Source organism: Dermacentor andersoni, chromosome 2 (genome assembly GCF_023375885.2).
Source record: "Dermacentor andersoni chromosome 2, qqDerAnde1_hic_scaffold, whole genome shotgun sequence".
NCBI lineage: Eukaryota > Metazoa > Arthropoda > Arachnida > Ixodida > Ixodidae > Dermacentor > Dermacentor andersoni.
In genome coordinates, this window is record NC_092815.1 from 26905351 (window position 1) to 26925381 (window position 20031).

At 42.6% G+C, this 20031-nt stretch overlaps 1 protein-coding gene across 2 annotated transcripts in view; it reads right to left on the reverse strand.

Annotated features, from left to right (window-relative positions):
- LOC126542539 (WD repeat-containing protein 44) overlaps positions 1 to 20031 on the reverse strand; it is a 48791-nt gene that overhangs the window by 3356 nt on the left and 25404 nt on the right. Inside the window, exons 6-17 of one of the 2 annotated variants that reach the window (XM_050189654.3) lie at positions 16372 to 16491; positions 13820 to 14037; positions 11387 to 11472; positions 7598 to 7719; positions 6978 to 7022; positions 5173 to 5266; positions 2782 to 2906; positions 2365 to 2487; positions 2115 to 2306; positions 1958 to 2056; positions 1405 to 1520; positions 1224 to 1348 (exon numbers count right to left, since the gene is read on the reverse strand). In XM_050189654.3, coding sequence (XP_050045611.1) covers positions 1224 to 1348; positions 1405 to 1520; positions 1958 to 2056; positions 2115 to 2306; positions 2365 to 2487; positions 2782 to 2906; positions 5173 to 5266; positions 6978 to 7022; positions 7598 to 7719; positions 11387 to 11472; positions 13820 to 14037; positions 16372 to 16491 — 1465 coding nt within the window. Of the gene's footprint in view, positions 1 to 1223; positions 1349 to 1404; positions 1521 to 1957; positions 2060 to 2114; positions 2307 to 2364; positions 2488 to 2781; positions 2907 to 5172; positions 5267 to 6977; positions 7023 to 7597; positions 7720 to 11386; positions 11473 to 13819; positions 14038 to 16371; positions 16492 to 20031 lie in introns of both variants that reach the window. The other variant, XM_050189653.3, reaches the window with a different exon arrangement.

Consider the following 20031-nt stretch of genomic DNA (forward strand, 5'->3'; position numbering starts at 1 on the left):
TAATGAAGCCCTCAATAAAATTTGATTGTCAAGCCACTAGAAGTACAACTGTCTTTTTCTTGTATCAGTAGTGCCTTGTTTTTCCAATTCTGAAGTTTCATAAAGCATGTAACGCTACAGTGCCAACCTAACACATTTAATAAACCAAGGTCCAAACGGTCAAAACGTGTTCTTTCAACGTTTACGATGCCGTCGCTTTCTCGTACGGGCTTCGACAACACACCACAACACAAACATCGTCCCAACCACTGGCCCAGCGTGCTATCGCCACTTCGAGCAACAGAAAGGCAGAGAGCTTTGCGTTGCACTGTCCCACTGCAGGTTATAGCAATTGTGCTTGGAGCGAAACCAAAACTGCCCAAAAATACTTGTAGACCAGTTCGCCAGTCAACAGAATGCCAATCCGTAGCCTGTACTTCCCATCATTCCCATGATGGTTGAACGATCGCAGCACCATATTTCCCTCTAGTTATACTAATATGAAACTCTATGTTCCACAACAATATTATACCATATTTATTCAAGTCTAAGCCGATAGTTTTCTTTAATGTGAGTTATGAAACTGCTAAGTCAGCCTGTAGATTCGAGGATTTTGCTAGGAGCCATGGAAAATGTTAAAAAATGGCCTGCTGCTAGCACCAGTGCCATAAGGGAGTGCTGTCACCATTTCTATATACTTTCATAGACAAACAGTACCACAGTTCACCATAACAGTATACTACATCCTTTAAACCTGATTAAATGCGTGCAATGCATGCACAGTCATTGTTTTTCAATGTTCCCTTTTGGCAAGACACTGGCATCGAGGACACTGCGCCTGTACATGAGTATCTACAAAGAGCCACAGCAAGTTTGTGGCTGGTGCTGGACATTGGTAACAGGTGCCATTTTTTTTCTTGCTGTTTATTTATTTATATTGTTGTTTGCTATTAGGTTGGTAAGCATGCATTTGTGGGAAGTCTTATTTTTATTTTCTGAACTTCCAAATTTAGGAGGGTTGGCTAGAATCAAGGTCGACCTAGATTTGAGTATGTACAGCAGCGAAAGAGCAAAGGATAAAGCATTGCAGCAGTGAACTAAAAGAACATTTTAGAGCCAACAAAGAAGCTCAATAAAGCTTCAAGGAGAGACTTTAACCTCAGGAGCTGTTATCATAAGGCATGAGTGTTTGAGACACAGGGCATCCCACAACGTACGAGTAGCATTAGAACTCGGACTAATACCTTTTATACTTTCCCAATAAGTGTTCCGATCCCGCCGTGCTGATGAGAACTTGTAGTCGTGGTAGGTTTTCCATATGTAGATAAACTGGTTCTCCGAGCCACTGATGACGTACCTTCCATCGTGGCTGCGCACAGTAGCATTTTCATTTGTCTGAGCTCTACAACTATGAGCTAGCCTTACCTGAAGGACCCTTTGATTTGGCTACTGAGGTTGACGTAGCCTTTGTACTTGCATGAGAGTGATAGGTCTCGAAGATCGTACAGACGAATGCGCGAGTCATTGGAGGTCACAAGAATCTGCAAAAGAGCGCAGGCTCTTAGGATTCCAAGCAGCAAGGCAAGAATTCAATCACATAGTTACTGATTCAATGAAACTGATAAAATATGCAGGACAAGTAGGGCATAGCTGTTTAACATAATGCGGAGCTAAACAGCCCTAATTTTACATCACCCGTGGAATGGCAATGTGAATTCTGTCTATGTGACCTTTACACTTAAATCCTAGCAGCTATTGTTACATTGTTATACAAGCTAGCATAAATTATAGAGGTTACAAGCAACAAAAATGAATCTCTCTAGAACATAAGGAAAGACAGGATAGTGTGTGCGTGGGTGAGTGTGTACGGGCATTTTTCTGTGCACAATCAGTGCTTACATCTGTAACGTAAGCACTAAAGCAAAAGTAATGTTTGTCTGTAACTGGCACACAAATTTGCAATCGATTATGAACTTGCCTTGTCTTCTCCAGGCATAGGCTCAATACCAGTAATCTTTCGGCCCTGAGCATTCTTTCCTCGCGTTGAGCGTACGTGGATTTGGGTGTAGTACTTGAGCTGCTGCACGAAAGAGGCCCAGTCAAGACCGTATGCCACTGCTAAAGCTTCGCTTTACCTCTGTGTTATAGAAGATGCACCGCCCATCATAGGAGCCGACCACGGCAAACTTGCCCTTTTGACAAAAGTTGGCAGCTGTTATGAGTTTGGTCTGGCCGTCCAGCTCGTTCCAGAGGGCGACTTTCTTGTCTGGAATGTTCCAAAGTCTCAACTTGCCATCAAGGGAGCCACTCAGAAAGTAGCGGTCATCCTGCGAGTGATCACAAATGAGTCATTCGCACTTGTTGCACTAGCATCAGCTACCTTACCCGGGGATGGAAAGCGATGGCCGTGACAAAGTCAACATGCTGAAAGCAGCAGAGGCAGTCACGACTGCTGATGTGCCACAGCCTCACTGTCTTGTCCATGGATGATGACAGAATGAAGTTGTTCTGCATGAAAAGAAGGCAGTGCCACTATTCAGTGCCACAAGGGGAAGTGGCTAAAAAAAATAGCATAAGACATTAAAAAATATATATTGCACGATAGGAGATGCCATTAGATGGGAAATGACAAACATGTCACAACTACTGGCTGTGGGGACTTATAAATGCTTAGCAATTGCATTTAGTCTTAACTCCAGGGCGCCAAGATACTGAATGTTGCCATGTAAAACTGCTTAGTGCCTGAGCTGTTAGAGATCTATGTTTTAGAACAGGTGCTGAAGCTGTATGTGCGTGACATACCCGTGACCATGACACGTCCAAGAGGTCAGCTGTGTGTCCAGCATACTTGCAAAAGGAACGGAAAGGTCCTTCCTCCTCCTCCTCTGGTGGTGGATCTGCTGTTTCTGTGCTCTCATTCTTGGTAGCTGCAATATGTCGCAAAAGAGATGTCTTAGAGTTGACCTAGTACAGTCAAGCTGCACAAGCTTACAGGGACATATACAGAAACACTAAATCAGTTGAGACTGATAAAGCAAGGTATTCCTTCAAAACTCTTATCTTCATTAATTTCGCAGTAAGATGCGATTATGAAAACAGAAAATGAAGACTAAAGTTTCATTTCTTGAATTCTGTGCTGAAATTGCAGTGAAGGTGCCTGAAACATTCTCAGTTCAGTCTTTCGCTCCTTTACAGTACAGCACAGTCCATCTTTGCCAATAAAAGAACAACTCGACCCAAGCAGATGCCATAGATATTCATGATGTTACAGCAAAGCAGTGCAGGAACTTCCAAGTGGTGTACCCGCCTTTCTAGGTAATTTTTGTGCTCTTTCTGGCTTACCAAGCCTCCTTTCATGGTGAGTCTTTTCTTGGTACAGTAGAAGCGCAATTTACTATTACAGCTCAACTTACTTTTTTATTTAATGTCCCTTTAAACGTCCAGCTGCCCAGTCCTGCAGCTTATGTTTCCAGTTTTGCCACAATACTGATAAGCTTGTCTACTGTGATGGTAGTGCACTAGTCCGGTCTGCTGGCGTGGCATTATAGTGCACATGCATTTGCCTGTATGCAATGTGCACATGTGGACCGTGTATAACTGTGATGACGTGTAATAACTTGCATAACTTGTATAACTGCAAAAGTGTGTGAAAGTATAGACTCCACTTTAAAAAAGCAACTCGAGGCATGATGAGCAGTAGCTGCATTCAATACATATAGTGGAAGCTCGTTACATTTCAATGTTACATATACCCGCCGTGGTTGCTCAGTGGCCATGGTGTTGGGCTGCTGAGCACGAGGTCGCGGGATCGAATCCCAGCCATGGTGGCTCCATTTCGATGGCGAAATGCAAAAACACCCGTGTACTTAGATTTAGATGCACGTTAAAGAACCCCAGGTGGTTGAAATTTCCGGAGTCCTCCATTATGGCGCGCCTCATAATCAGAAAGTTGTTTTTGCACGTAAAACCCCATAATTTAATTAATGTTACATATCAAACATTTCAATAAGGTGGACATTCATTACACACCACCGTGAAGTATCTGCCGAGTGCCTGGGCTCGCCTAAATAACAGGGTGACCAGATAAATTGAGGCCAGATAAATAAGCGAATATCCCTCTCAAAACAAGCCTAAGTATAATTGGTAAGGCTCCTTCGAAATTGGGCAAGAATGGGCAGAATATGGTGTCTAAAGAATATATTTGAGACTATGGCTGATTATCTTTTAACATTGGCTTGAGAAAAAAAAATGGTCATCATCGTCAACCCATCTCTGTAGTAAGCAATGACAATAAGAGATTTTCAATTCCTCTCAATCCTGGCATGAGTTATGAATCTAAATCAACGCTGTAGTCCAGAAACACATTAACATTATACAGTGCAAAAGGACTCGCTAATGCAAAAACATGCATTAAACTGCGGTTAATTTAATTGAAACAGCGCAAATGCCAATAGCCCTGAAGTATCATGACAAGTGAGGAAAAAACTGACAAGCAACTTGGGGAAACCGACAAGTCCAAATCCAATTATAGCAGTAGAAGTGGTCATTATGCTAAATATAATGACATGCCTCTTCAGGCAACCAGATTTGGGTCAACAGTTAAGTATTAGAATTTGTAACAATACCAGATCTGCTCCCACATCTTGTACCACTGCCACCAAAGTCTTTCTTTGACAAGATTAGGAGACTAAGATGGAATTCCAGTAAAGCTTGGAATTGTCTGCCAGGAATAACACGAGGCCAGAAAGCCTAAGCAGTGCTTGCTTCTGTTTCATAAACAAACAAGCAAAATGCAGAGACAACTGCTTTCACCACTTAAACTCGTGAAATATTTTGCTGAAAACAATACTGGATTTTCAAGACACTGCAGACCAACTTTGCTGCATGGTGCCATGACTAGAGTCGTTTTGCAGCTCCTCCACAAGCCAGAGTACTTTTTCTAGCTGTGATTGTGTCATCCAGAGAAGTTGGCCTATGATGTTTGGAATATTAACTGTTGTTGACAGCCTACATATATTAGTTGCAGCAGCAACCCTTCTCATTATGACACTCTGAAACTCTATGGTCCAGTTTAAAATTCTCTGTCACCTGCAGTGAAAGACAAAATTTCCCTGCCAACACTTCACAGAACAAACCATAGCCCTGGTGCTTACATAATGGTCTCTGTGAAAACAGTAACACCTTGCAGCTTACTTTCCTGCTTGTACTTGTTGCGCATGTCATCGAAGAGCTGGAAGGCGCTCTTCAGTACCCAAATGCGCAGGATAGTGTCCTGGCCCGCTGTCGCCTTGCAGAGGAGAGCAAGACAGTGCGTTAAGCAGTAACCAGTTGATATGTTTCGTTAAAACTGTGCACACCTCGCGGGTTAAAGGAGTACTAACATGAAATGTTTGAGTCGTCATTTTCTTCTGCATTAAATAAAAGTCGAAACCCTTTTAACCTTAGAAAGCAATACTGGAAAATGTCAGAGTGTTGTAAGAAATTTACTAGAATACTTGTTTCTATGAACAATTTTTGGTTTCAGTAGCCAGAGGGTGGATGTGTCATAACGTCACAACACATTGGCTCATTCCATTCCTGCAAATTCCACATGCGTGAGTAAAGTTAGAAAAAAAGTGCACAGCACTGTCTGTTTATTTTTGAACGACTACATCATCATGCCTAGCATTCTTGCTATGCAATGGCAGCAACTTCTGCTCTCTCTCTCTCTCTCTCTCTCTCATAATAATGACAATTACGCCAGGTCCATGATATAGAGAGCAACTTTAGTATCAAATTAAAATATCCTGCGTTTACCAACTTTTATACTTTTTGAGTGTCATCCTTTTACGTCCGAGAAGCATGTGATAGACATTCTACAATTTTGAAGATATGTAATTTTGAAATTATGAAAATATGAAAAAGCAAAAAGAGTACATTGTTCAGGCAACATAATGAATACTGAACATTTGTGATCAGTAAGCTAATTTTATATGCAAATATAGACTATAGTATCTGAAGTAGAGATGGCTACATAAGAGCATATTATAAAACTCAGCTTTGCCAAATAAGCGCTGGGACAGTCCCAAAGGAATAACTTACCAGCTCTGATCAGTCTTCGGTAATCCTTTACAGAGGCAAAAGTACATTATTGTACAGTGCAAGAAATATCGGAAAGTGACATTACAAGCAGGTGACTGCTGCCCTGCTGCATTTCAGCTTCATGTTCAGATATTGTTCTATATAAGGAATAATTCAGTTTAACCAAGTTTGACGATAATCAATCTATACCTCTTACTTCTATAGGTCTGCTGAGAGAATATAAATTCTGCTCAAAATTCCATATTATTTAAAAAGAATGAAAAACCTGTGAGACATCTGGTAGGGTCATTCAATTCATATCCCACGAAATCACTTATTTCTTAAAAACCAAAAATAATTTGAAATAAAAAGGTATCTGCTAAATGCACATTTCTTTTATTGATGACAACTACTAGATCTATAGAAAAATTTGGCTATAATGGCAGCACTGAAGGCAATTAAACAAACTGTCGAATAGTGCATACTGGGTGAGTCCTGCATGTTTTATTGTGCCCGTATATTGTCAGTGTTAAATAACTATTAAAAATGATTAACCAACTTTTCAAAATTTCTGCCATGATTATAAGCAATGGTCCCCAAACTGTTTGGCTTATCACTGTTATCAGGCCATTCAGCATAATATAACTTTTTTTTTTTTAACGCAAGCCTAGCATATTTGCTCTCTCGCATCACGTGTACTTGCAGTGGATGCTCACAACTACAGGATGCCTTCTCCATTTTAATGACTGCATTTTGTGAGTGTTTATGTGCTGTATGTGCACAAATTTCTGCAATATGCTCACACAGAATCCCAAGTGCTACTGCAAAAACTTCTAGCATCGTTGCTGTGACCTTACAGCGATTCAATTTACTAGCACTTAGCTTTTTCAGAGAGAAAGCAAGAAAAAAAAAAGTACGGAGGCCATCAGGTAGCTCACCAGCAGGCGTCCGCAGGCCGAGAACTTCATGGTCCACACAGCACCCTGTGGGAAAATTACCCAGAATTGTGATTGTAACGGATTGTATCGCATTGTGCGAGTTCACAGATTGGCCACAATAAGAAAAGTTTACACCAATATTAACCACAGTCCCACATAGCTGCAGCTGATGCCTTAACTTCTCCAACTAAGTGCAGAATGACATTTAGTCTCAAACCTTTTTCTTGTGCTCAATTCCGTTGCGAACTGATATTTACATGCATTATTTATTTGGAGTCCTTCCCTCCCAGAGCTACCTTACTTATAAAAAACAGGACTCCAATAAACTGTTTCTTTAGCTTGCAAGCATAACCAGTTAATTATGAACGTGTACTGGACACAACGTCCTGCATGCATGAATGCAGAGAACTATGAATTGGCAACTTTCTACACTTTATTTTTCGAGCGAACACATTATGATGTATTCAAGGTTGAGAGTCCTGCCATGAAATGGAATAAAAATCCAAAATGAAGACCCACTGAACCTCAAGCTCGAGAAAGACCACCAAAGAACTGAGATTCCTCTATTGTACATGGCAGGTGGAAAAAATATGGAGGGCATGGGAAAGGGCATTCGTTACCGTGTGCACGTTGGCAATTTCCTGGACAAGACGAACAGAGTCGAAGTCAGGTGGGTTCCGGTGGCTGGTCTTGACCTTGAGGGTCTCTTCCTCACTTCCTTCTTCTTCACTTGGGCGTAACCCTGAAACAGGCCAGCAGTCAGACATTGAACTCCCCAGACTTCTTTTGTCAGGTGTGGCAAGCACTTTCTCACCGACTTGTCCTTCCTGTGGAATTATCTGACATTTCATTCTAAACTCGCCCAGGTGGTGTGGTCACATACACAACTTAAAGGATAGTCAAGGGCAGCTACAAGATCACATCTGGCATTAGGATGGAGTTAATGAACATGAATGATGAAAGGCAGAGACAATGAACAAAGGACAAACTATAGTATGTGTGGTACCATTCCATTACTTTTGCTATAATTTCATTTGCACAGGCTGCCACAATGCTTTTGTAAGAATATGGTAAAAGGAAGCAGTTCGTAGTTGAAGAGTGTATAGACAACTTCTAAAGGGTTTGATGGAACTACAAATGTTTTTGTTATATAGCTGCTTCGCTTATTTTTTAAAATTGAAGCGTTCTTTGTGAACCCTCCACGACATTCCTGACCATGGCTGCTAGGTGCTGCCGTCTTGCCAAGTAGCTCACACTTTAAAAGAATAATAAAAAAATAAAATAAAATAAAAATACGGGCCCAATGATGGGTTCAAAGCTTGGTCCGCCAAAACAGCCAGCAATCTAACCTTTAGGCCACAACTGCCTTTCTTTCCGTTCATGGTACTTAATTCAGGGACACATGACTCCTGCTAGAAACAAACAGATAAACAAACTAAGAAGTTTCTTCTAGTAGCATGGCCATGAAGACAGATACATATACTTCTTTCATGCCAATGCCAAGTAGCGTGTTGATATAATTGCTGCGTGTATCACATTGCTTAGCACAGGTGCATGAGAGCAGATACGCGTGCGCCAGTTTCTTTTACGTCAAAGGCGCAAGAATGAAATAGGCAAACTTATAGCATTTTGATTAACTGCTTCACGAAAGCTTTGCTTCATACAAGTTACCAAGATGTGCATTGGATCTGCATAACTTTCTCTTCTTTCTTTCCCCAAGAAGCCTCACCAGCGGAATTGATTGGAATTGTCCTGGTAGCTTCTTCATTGTTTTAACTGTTCAAACCCAAAGGTACCCACTGAATATCTGAGAAAAACAGCTTATACTCTTGCCATCACCATAATAGTGTGTCCCGCAGAGAATCTTGGATTACATGCAGGGGTTGCCTTGTTTTACACTAGGCTATGCTATCACTGCCATGACAAAGTCTCACTGGCTGCCTCAGCTTCATATGAAAAATCAATGAGGCAATGTGCCTCAGTGATTGCCTCAGGCAATCTGCTCATATAGACCGTTTTTTCACAGGCGCCACCATATTGCTGCGCAGTGGCGCCATCTATGGGCAGTCGGCATGCTGGCTTGGGCGAGTGCTCCATTTTGCATGGCAGGTATACGCTCGGCGGTAGTTTCTGGTGTTGCTTTTCATGCTCGTGCGGTCTATTTAGTATGACGTGGCGTCTTCTACGTGGAAAACGGTTCTGTGAGACGTACTGAAGTGCTATAAGTTGGTATGGAAGGACTTTCTGCTGGCGTTGAGGCAGACGGAGCACGCAGCACGATGTGCGCGCGCATGTTAGAGCCTACAATCAGCCTCGGAGATCAACTGTGTATTTCTGAAAGTTCCATTCATTAATGTGACCTTATTGCAATATTATCCTCTAGTTCTAAGCTGCAATTTAGGAGCAATGAAACATACACAACGATCGTAGCAGCGTGGGTACCGTTCTGCTATGATAGGAGCCGTGCTGTTATACTTTGACAAGCGTTCAAACTGCTCGCTGCAGATTACATTGCGTGACTACTTGGTTCGGTAGACGAAGTTTCCACCCATGAATAAAATAGTTTTGGTTAGCGATAACAGCATACCTTACAATTTGAACTATACTTGTCCAGAAAAGTGACCGTTTACAAGTTGTGTGAGTATCCTGAGCAGTGGTAAGTGCTGGATTACAGATACCTTTATTCTAGATAGTGCGTGGTCCAAGTATGTGGCATAAACGTTTATAGATCTATAAACGTGTTGCGGCGTGACTATGAGAGGTCGTACTGCCGCGTTAGCCCATTCTCTTTCTTTTCTGAGAAAAAGTATGATAACCGTTCTTTTTTTTTTTTTGGTTGTGTTCGTTCCATTTTCTACTACGCACTCACACATATTCCGGAAATTTTGTCCTCAACATAGCCATCACATTCTTTTTATCCAATCCATCTCAGATATTATGGCTTTACAGGGCAAAAAGGCAATGCTGAAGCATTTAGCTTATTCATATGTATCATGCTGGTCCACCAACCGCAGTGGTCGGTGTGTTGAGCAGCGCCATCGGCCTCATGCAGGAGGGTAGTGTAGACATATAGCGATTTCAAGCCTACGAGACTTGAAATCTGTGAGAACGACGCCGGTGTATCACAAATATTTGATAGCGTCTGCTGCTTAGATGTTTCGTGATTGCCTTAGGTTGGCCGTACAGGAGCATGCGCTCTTGTTTTAGTCCCTATGCCAAGCGATCAGATAGTTAGCAGATTTACCATTTCATGCTGGTAATACAGAGATGCCGGTTCTATTCGTTGAATTAAAAGAGATATACGCAAAATAGTTCACAACACATACACACACCGCAGCTGATAATGCGTGTCGCATGTTTGCTCCCCCAAGAGATATTTCCGTGTACTGTAGTTACCAATGCACCAAAAGGCTTCCCTGACGACCTTATATGAATGGACATTGTGTAAATTTCACAAAGTACGATCTAAAACATCTCGAAATCGATCCGCAGCACGCGACAGCAATACTTTCAAGCAGCGCCACGCTGGATCGCACAAGCCAGAGAGGAGGAAAGGCTCACCATGTGCCCTTCCCTCCTCACCCAATGAAAAGGTCTATAGCAGCTTGAGCAAAAAAGCAAGCTGCCCAGTGAAGGTACTAAGCTGCCATTAGAAAAACTTAATGCATAAAAAGAAATCTCTGCATGCCTGACTGCACTGAGAATGTTCTTAGCTTGTAGTTATGGCCCACAATTGGGCAGACAGCACAGTGGCAACCTCCCTACTGCTTTTTTTGTTGTTGTCTGTGCTACCTAGAGGCAGCCTAACTAAAGCAAAGTGTGTACCGGGTTTCCAGAGCAACATAGCTGCAAGATGTTTTGCAGCCATGGTTTGTTTGACCTTTTAGAAGGTCCAAATGTAACCATTGTCACTTGCTCAATTCAAAATTGTTCACACAAAATGAAAACCTCCTTTTGGATTTGGAGCTACATTCTCTCCAGCCATATCCAGGCAAGCTGTAAAAGCTAAAGATGAAGTACATCTCCAAGTGTCATGACGTGGCTACTCTCATGACAACATGATTTCTTTAGCAAACATGGGCAACCCTCTTGAACTTGTGCATGCAGCTGAATTAGAAATTGGGTCAAATCATTTAATGATGATGGATGATGTCATAATGAGGACATTGGGCGACCTAATTTTGACCACCTGGGGTACTTTTAACGCCCGCTGAAACAACAGTACGTGGGCACTTTTGCACTACATCCAAAAAAGAAATGTAGCTGCCACAATCAAGATATGATTCCACAACTTCATGCTAAATAGCATAATATCGTAGCCACCAAGTCATCTTGGTTGTCGTCAACCTATGGAAAGACAGAGTGTGCAGTCACTGCCGCAATTATTGCAAGATATAAAGAATGCTTACTTTCATCAGCTGCAGACTTGATTCGAGTCACCGTCTGGCCCACCTTCTGGCCCACCTTCCGGCCGAGCATTCTTGTTAGACGGCCCCTGCATAAATTACATGGTGGTTTTCATTGCAAACTATTTAAGAACCTAAACCTCAGTTACGCTCAAGATGTTTATGACAACACGGCTTATGAGAGAACATGCCTCATCACAATATCTTAATTTATTGTTCAATGATAATACAGTAGCATCTTGATGATACGAATCTCTCTAGAAGGCGCTAAAATTTGTATCACCTGAATTGGTGGCTGATACAAATGGCGCTTGCCTATGGTGTGGCTGTGTGGGTCTTTTCTTGAAAGCGCTCTACAGGAGGCACAGAGTCTAAGCACGCTGAGGGCTGGTAGCTTCGTGTGCGCTGTGTTCTCGCTGCTCATTTTGCATTGCAGCGAGAGGCAGCATGAAGGGCAATTCACTTGCTGCTGCTGCAGCGATTCCTCACACTAGCGTTTTGACAGCACGTGTCTGCGCTTATTGAAAGAAATGTGTTCATGTTTGCCTGTGCGTGTGTGACACCATGCTTGTTAATTTAGTAAGTAAGTGAACGTTAACATGTTTATACAGCCAATAAAACTACTATCCTTACTTCGTATAGACGTCTAATGATTTGCTATCACAACCAATGCGTAGCCTTTCAGGGAAAACTGTTGACTTTCTTTTTCTCCTTATCTTAAGACCTTTATTTATCTCATGGCAAAATATTTTGAAGAAACACGCATCAGAATTTGAGAAAATGGCACTTTTTAAATGAGTTGTATTTGAAAAAATCGATGCTTGACCTTTCGGGCAAAGCTGTGACTTTCTTTTTCTCTTTACCATAAGACCTTTACATATCTCATGGCGAAATATTTTGAAGAAATATGCAGCAGAAGCTGAGGGAATAGCACATTCTTTTGTGAGTTGTCTTTGAAGTCGTGAAGAAAATTTGGAGGACGTTTAAGCTTAGTCTTTAAGAGTGGAATCATTCAAATATCCCTGAGTGCTTCTCGCGCTTTCCGGCAACTGCAGCTTATTAACCGGAATGTTTACCGGGAAACGCTAATGGCAAACGCTATGCGCGAAGGCGAGCTTTCTAGTAGAAACGTGGTCTCTTGCGTGGGCCGCGATACAGCGGAGGCGAGCACTATCCGGAGATGTTGCAAGGAAATGCACGCGCCGCTTTATGGCCTTTGAGATTTGAGATTTTTTTTTTTTTTTTAGTTTTCACGTAACAGAATTATGTTTTCTCGTATATTCAAATTACAATATGATGCTATTATGTCTGTAGGCTGTGTGTAAGTCGTACTTTACGATTTTTCTATGTAGTTTGCCCTGAGAAATTCATTTCCTTCAGTAATTTCCTTGCGCCACATGTAGGGCCTGCATGGCTGGGTATGTGTGGTTCAATATTCTTTTTGCCAAAACAACATACAACGCTGGACGCTGAATGCAGGACGCCGATGCCAGATTTTCTGCGACACCGAGCCTTTAACGCTCTTGTTAAAATTGTGCTTCGGGAGGTGCTATCGATCGTAAATATGATAGATCAGAGATTCAGGAAGCCGCAGCGTGGTATTTCTCCATGTAGAAATAAAAGCAACAAAAGAGAGCGTGAAAACGGAAAACTAGCATCATGATTTATTACTGTAGTCATGTGGCATGCAGAAAGCACTCCTATTGGCTGACGTAAATTTGAATCACTGGTGCACTTGTTTTGCATAAGTTTTGGCAATAGCTTGCTGCACACTTTGCATGTTTCGGAGTCAACATTTCAAGTCAACATTTCTGCCTGGTTATTTTGAGCTTCTTTCACTGCTATGTCCTAGCTGCTGTCTGATGGTGATAAGGACATGATCTGCACAAGATAACAAAATCTGTCTGCTTTTCTTTGTGCTGGTGCAGATCCAGTGTTGTAGGACGCATTGGCAACAAGAATGCAACTGGTACATCGGTGTTGGCACTTTACCAGCCTGGCAACAGCCAGTGTCTGGCACTACTGCCGCGCCAGCAAATGAGTGGTGCAGCAGAACTGATAGTTGGGCGAGTTGGTACGAATTCATGGTAAAATATTTAGCGCGCACAATTGCCAAGGACACAGTGAAGGGGGACACACAAGTGCGACAAGTGATTCGCAACATTTGAAATTTAGCATGTAAGTTAATGGACTTGAGCCAGGACTTCTGAAAAATATGCATCATACTTAAATTCGTATCATGCGCGATTGTATCACAGAGATCCTACTGTAATGCTCTTTCAAATGCATACACAGAAAGTGTAAACCACGATGACAATAAGCCTTACAATTTTGTACACTTCAGATGCATAGAGAATGCTAGAGTCCTTTCACAGGAGCTTCGAGTGTTCAGTTCTGTCTTGGTGCTAGGTAGAGATGTCAACAAGAGGATCTTACGCTCTGCGGCGAAGACTATCTGTGGAGTCACCCGGTGGTCTAGGGCTCTCCTCATCGGAGGCAGGGCCCACATCTGAATGGCCCACGTACTCAGACGTGATGCGCATGATGTGCAGAGCCAGTGGGTTGAGACAGCGTGGAAGGCGCTCTTCGGCCACACTTAGGGGCACTTTCTCGCCTGTGTCCAAATTAAGCACCTCCACTTGGTCCAGGATTTCCTGCACATGAGCCGCTTCACTCAGTTTCAATATGTCGTATGGTGCTACTGAGACGTCACTTACTGGAAGCAGAGATGAATGTATATTTAAAGGGTCACTAAAGGTTAACATTAAGTCAACATGGACTGTTGAAATACCATCCCAGAAACCTTGAAACACTTGTTTCGTGTGAAGAAGAGACTTATTTTAAGAGAAAATGTGTTCTGAAGCGTCCGCGTACCTCTAGCGCAGTTCGAATCGCCTGCCCTCCGATTGAGGAGTGGTGACGTCATGGTCTCATAGCGCCGTAACGCCGCCGGTGAGTAAAACGGCGCCCGCAGACAGCGCTACGGCTTTTCTGGGCAAAACATAAACGCGTGGCCAGAAACAGAGCTAAGACAGAGCCGACAGCAGCGCGAAAGCGGAACTATGGTGGCTAGTGGAAGGGAAAGCGCGCGACGATAAGCTGGTTCTTTATTTTATGACGCCAACTCTGACGCTCGTTGCAATGGACTACCCTGACAATGACACATTGGCTTGCGATGCTGGGCTCAACTTCAGCGATTTAAGCACTGATGGACGTGACCTGCTGCTGAGGGCTCGCGCTGCCGGCATCGTTGCATACTACTACGACGGAAACTGTATGTCATGGCTGTACATATTCGCACATTTGTAGCTTTTCCTTCGTGAAAACCAAATGCCGCACTCACCCCCCCGTCTTCGACCTGCAGTTGTTCTTACGCTTTGGAGAATGCAGGCAAGACCGAAAGAACAGTGCTACGGGAAAGCATTGCTTTGAAAGGCACTCCACACAACTTCAGTAAGTCGGCGTTGAATTCGTAATCCTCTGGACGAAAGTGCAGCGAGCACACTATGCGATTTTTCGGCTCCTTGCCAACGCGATGTGGCAGAGGTACGGCACTTAACCACTTCAAACGGAGAGGTTCACTCGTTGGCACACAGTGATAAGCAACGTTGGATTTGCCGCTGCAACTTCCCTTGGCCAAGTACCGCAGACCGTTTGCGCATCGCACAACATCACATGGATGTGGCATTCTTGCTGCTTGTTTTAAATGCAAGTTTCGCGAGCCAGCAAAACCAGCATAGCATGCTGCGATAACGAAACAACTGAAACTGCAAAGCGCGCGTGGTCCAGAGTCAAGCGCGCAGAGTCGAGCGAAAACGAAACCTTTTGACCACCCATACTACTGAAGGGTAACGTCAAAATGTTATTTTTTTTCTTAGAATTGAACAGAAGTATACAAGTAGCATTTTCTTTCGTCTTATAACCTAATGAAATTATCTTTTTAATACGAGTGGTTGTGTACCAGTGACATAAATTATGAGGAGTGCCTTCGTCATCGGGCTAGTACCGGAATGTCGCTGGGGAGTCTCAAATCGTGTCATCCATTTACCTCAATTTCTCGGTTACTAAAGCTCTGTTCGCGATTATATTGATGCCTTAGACGTTCTAGAACATTGCTTTATCACTTTAACTTGACTTCATAGTAACCTTTAGTGTCCCTTTAAGCAAAGCCTATTGGTCTAATTGGATTCTTAACTTATCCTTATTCACTGCCACTTAGTGCTTGTATGAACCGAAATCAAGTAACACTGGAACAGAGTGTGTTAATAAAGAAGTTGAAATGGGTGGTTCATAATGCCCGAGGGGATGATGCCTACAATTTCCTCCAATGAAGGAAAGCGAGCTACCATATATAATGGTACAAGAGCTTTTAAGAGAACTATTTGTCACAGCTTTCATAAATAAAATAAAAAATTTAGCGCTTTCCAGCAAATGTCAGAGCAGAGTATTCAGGACATGAGGGACATTAAGGAGAAAAATGATTTGAATTTTTTCAGTAAATTATATTTCATCAATAGCAATAAAGCCACTGTTGCCATGACAAGATGCTTTGTAAATCATAAAAGGAGCAAAAAGCGCCACCTTGAAATTTTTGCACCAATTCGCTGTGACGTCGTAGATTTTGATGCAATCTGCTTGGGCCTAGTTAAATTTTTTATCAGCAAAAATGAACTACATTGCATACTAAAAGAGCCACAGACTAAACTTGGGAAGTTTCAAGAACTTTTACTGAACCACAATGGCTGAAATGTGAAAAGATACCTTGCATTCTGTGATGTCCACCTAACGTTCTGGCCCTGGGGTGTTGGTGCAAAATTCAAAAATGAAACTTTGATCGTCATTTTCTCTTCTAATTATCGAACTATTACCGCAAGATTAATGAAAGTGGGATTCTTCAGGAATACTTTGTCAATTTAAACTGATTCAGTGTTTCTCCTCAGTGTCCCTTTAAGAGGCCACAAACCTCACGCGCTTTTTGCTAGATTTACCTTGTCTGTAAGAGGCCGGCCAGAATCTGAGCGGGTGCGCATCATTATGTTCAGCTGGCGCAGGTTTCCTTCTGCACGTGACTCTGGACTCCGCGGATTTCCACGGTCACGTTCATCGTCCTGCAAACCCAGGAAAACACCAAGAAATTTACTTGTAAGCAGTCCATGCCACTGAATTTGTCAATCTGTTGAAAATGTGACTTGCTGTACTAGAATATTTGAACATAGAAACGTTTGTGCCTTCTTTTCACATCAGCCAATGCTGCACTGCTGGTGTAACAGCAGTGCAAATATGTGCACGCACGCTGCTGAATATATTCTTATGCTGTTTGGATGTTGTCTATGCTGATTACACAGCCTTGCACAAGTATGAACAAGCCAGATGAGGAATATAAGACTAGTTTTTACTTTAAAATCCATAATGTTGAAACAACATTGAAACGCACAAATTTGTCAGCATAGAGCATCACTTACATGTGCAAACATAAATTAAGGGAACACCTTGTTCCCTTCTGTGTTGAAAAGCCTACACCATGTGACAAGCAAGCAGAGAAACGCTATAACAACTACTGCAAAATAATGGCTTTGGTCTCGCAAAGCCATGGCATTCGGAATCAAGGCTGTGAGGCAATGTGGAAAAAGCACAGACTAACATAGCACAACTGTGTTGCAGAACAAGTGTACGGCTGTTGCCAGACTTACCAACCAGTGGATACAAGTTCACAGGCTACAAAGAAGCAAGTGCCATGAAGTGTTAGTTGTGCTGCGTCAGACCTAACTCCATTCCATGCCTCTAAACTTCTGTACTGCATCACTACTTCTAATTCTCTTCTGCCTTGAATTGAATTTCTAGTAATTGTCAGAGCACTGGTATCTGCTCTGTGCCATTACATGACGTGCCCATCTCTATCTTATCTACTTTATCCTCTTTCTCTCAACTAGACTATCAGCTGCTCAGACTTGCTCTACAGTATATACTGCAGTATTTTAATGCGACAGCATTAAGGACACTGTGTCACACAAAATCCGGCGTCTGACGTCATTTCGGCAAAAAAGATTTTCATACCACCCAGACCCTCTATGTGGCGCAAGGAAGCTACTGAATTAACCCTCTATTGCATGAGTTATGAAAAAGTAATGTTAAAAATTATTTTTTCAGCTTTTATTATTGATTGAATGAACACATATACAAAAAGTTTCAGAGTTATAACGACTGTATTAATAAAGATACAGCTGTGTGCCAAATATGGCACACCATGAAGATGGCCGAGCGGTCTTGCTGCCATGGGCGGAAAACAAAGCTTCTTTCTAGCGCGATGTGTGGAATGAAATGAAACAGTTGTTTGCTGCATTCAGGCACAGATGAATGTTGCACTTCCTCCATTTTACCGACAACTTGTTTGTGCAAGATGGCCGCTTACATCGTTGTTTCTTCTCAAATTCTGGCCAATGGCCGACTTGGTCAGATCGGACGTCTTTGGGTGGCATTGCGGCCGCTAGTCCCTGTGCATTTTTTAGTTGAACCTGGAATTCGATGTCTTGACTAGAAGACCTTCCTGGTCCCTTGTTGGGTAGGCACTTCTTATGCGAGGTAAGACATTCTGCAATTTCTGCTTTGAATTGAGCCAGCGGTAGTACTTGTTTCTTCCCAAGTTGCTCCTGCACCCTCCTGTACAATAGCCATGCTGCTACTACCGATAACTCTAGCATATGCGTAAAAAATTCGAAAGTGCCCTTTCTTCGACCTGATATGTATGCGGTAAAGTCCAAGCAGTGAGTCCAGCAGGTCGACCCCGCCCATGTACCTGTTGTGGACCTTAACTACGCTGGGGCAATCAATTTCGCGAAACTCTTTGGCGGAGGTAAACCAGCGCTTAGTCTTTTAGACTGGATATCTCCCAACAAAGCTGGACAGAAATGTCACAGCAAGGTTATCGTACCACCGCACACACGATAACTCCACGTCATCTATCGCGCTTGCGAGTTCCTCTGAAGCACCACGTCCTTTACATTTCAGTTCCTTTTCGCTTTTCAGACGACAGTTTGCTAGACGATTCGCCCTCACCATACCGATTGACAAAATTCCATCTTGTGACAGAGTGACCTGCAGCTTCGCACTATTGAACAGATGGCAGCACGTTACCATATTTTGTCTTTCAAGTTCATACTGTGCCAAATATGGCACACACCGATTTCGGTTTCTCTGCTGTAGTTACAGACGAAATTGAGAAAACTAATAACGGGTTTGAATTGGTGAGACCATAAGATATGCCAACATAATTTTTCTATGTTTCTGCGGTGGAAATTTTCAGAAAAAAAAAGAACCAATTGCCCGTGTTGCCCCCTCCGAGTTTCACGTCGCTTTCCAAAATCTACTTCACCTCTGTTTTGCGTATCCCTGAAGAGATGGCAGCACTTGCCTATAATAAGTGTGCATAACTATGAGAATTACTCTGACGGTATCACATTCTCAACTGGGCATCTCACACATGCGAAAAGAAAAATGGTAACCGGTATGTGCCAAATATGGGACGCCATGCAATAGAGGGTTAATTGAATTTTTCAAGCTAAAGTACATAGAAAAATCGTAAAGTACGACTTACACACAACCTACAGACACGATAGTGTCGGATTGTAATTTGACTATATGAGAAAACATAATTCTGTTACGTGAAAACTAAAAAAAAAACCTTTTCCAGCATTTTTACCATTCATAAACTGGCCATGGCATCTGCCATTTGCGCGTGCCAATGTGTGGGTATCTCGGAGGTCACGGAGCGGCGCACCAAGTTCCTTGCAATACCTCCAGATGGTTCTCACCTCCGCTGCATCGTGGCCCATGCTAGAGGCCGCATTTCTACCAGAAAGCCCGCTTTCGTGCATAGCGTTCGCAGCCAGTGTTTCCCAGTAAACATTACGATTACATACGCTCCAGTTGTCTAGAAGCGTGAGAATCAGTCAGGGATCTTTGAGTTATATCACATTCCACTCTTAAAGGCGAAGCTTAAGCGTCCTCCATCTTTTCTTTCTTAAAGTCCCACCTATCATTTTTGTTTTTGTTCTATCACTCATTACACAGTCCTTAGCTTCCCATCAAGCTTGTTTGTTAACCTCAATATTTCGCCCCTACAGGTCAGTTCATGCAGAATACTTAGTTACACTGAGTGGTTAGATGTAATTAATTGACAGTGGATCTAATTATTTCTTTCACTGGCTGCTGTGTTACATGCTGCAGCAGTTTATGCACAGAGATTCCGTGTGCTGTTCTGCACAGACGTCTAAAGCCCAGTAGCCAATGAGCTATGTCAATGGTGCTTGTACACGCAACATGCTTCTGTGTTCAGGCAAGTCCTCATGGCTGCAGTAACTCATGGCAAATGAGAAAAAACGGGCAAGGCATACCAAAGAACATTCAATTTCACTCAACAAAGAATTTCTGCTACAAAGCAGCACAGCCAAATACTCAGTCTTTGGGAGAATGACGAGAGCATTTCTAAGCAACTCTACCTACTAGGCAAGTACTGCAGTTCTTCTTTGGAGAAGTGCCTACTTCTTCGAACTGCACTCAGCTAAATGGATGGTTGGCCCTCTACGGAGACAAAAATCCTGTGTGCTTGGCCTCACCCTTCAAAAAACCAGAAAGCTATGCGAGCTCTAAGA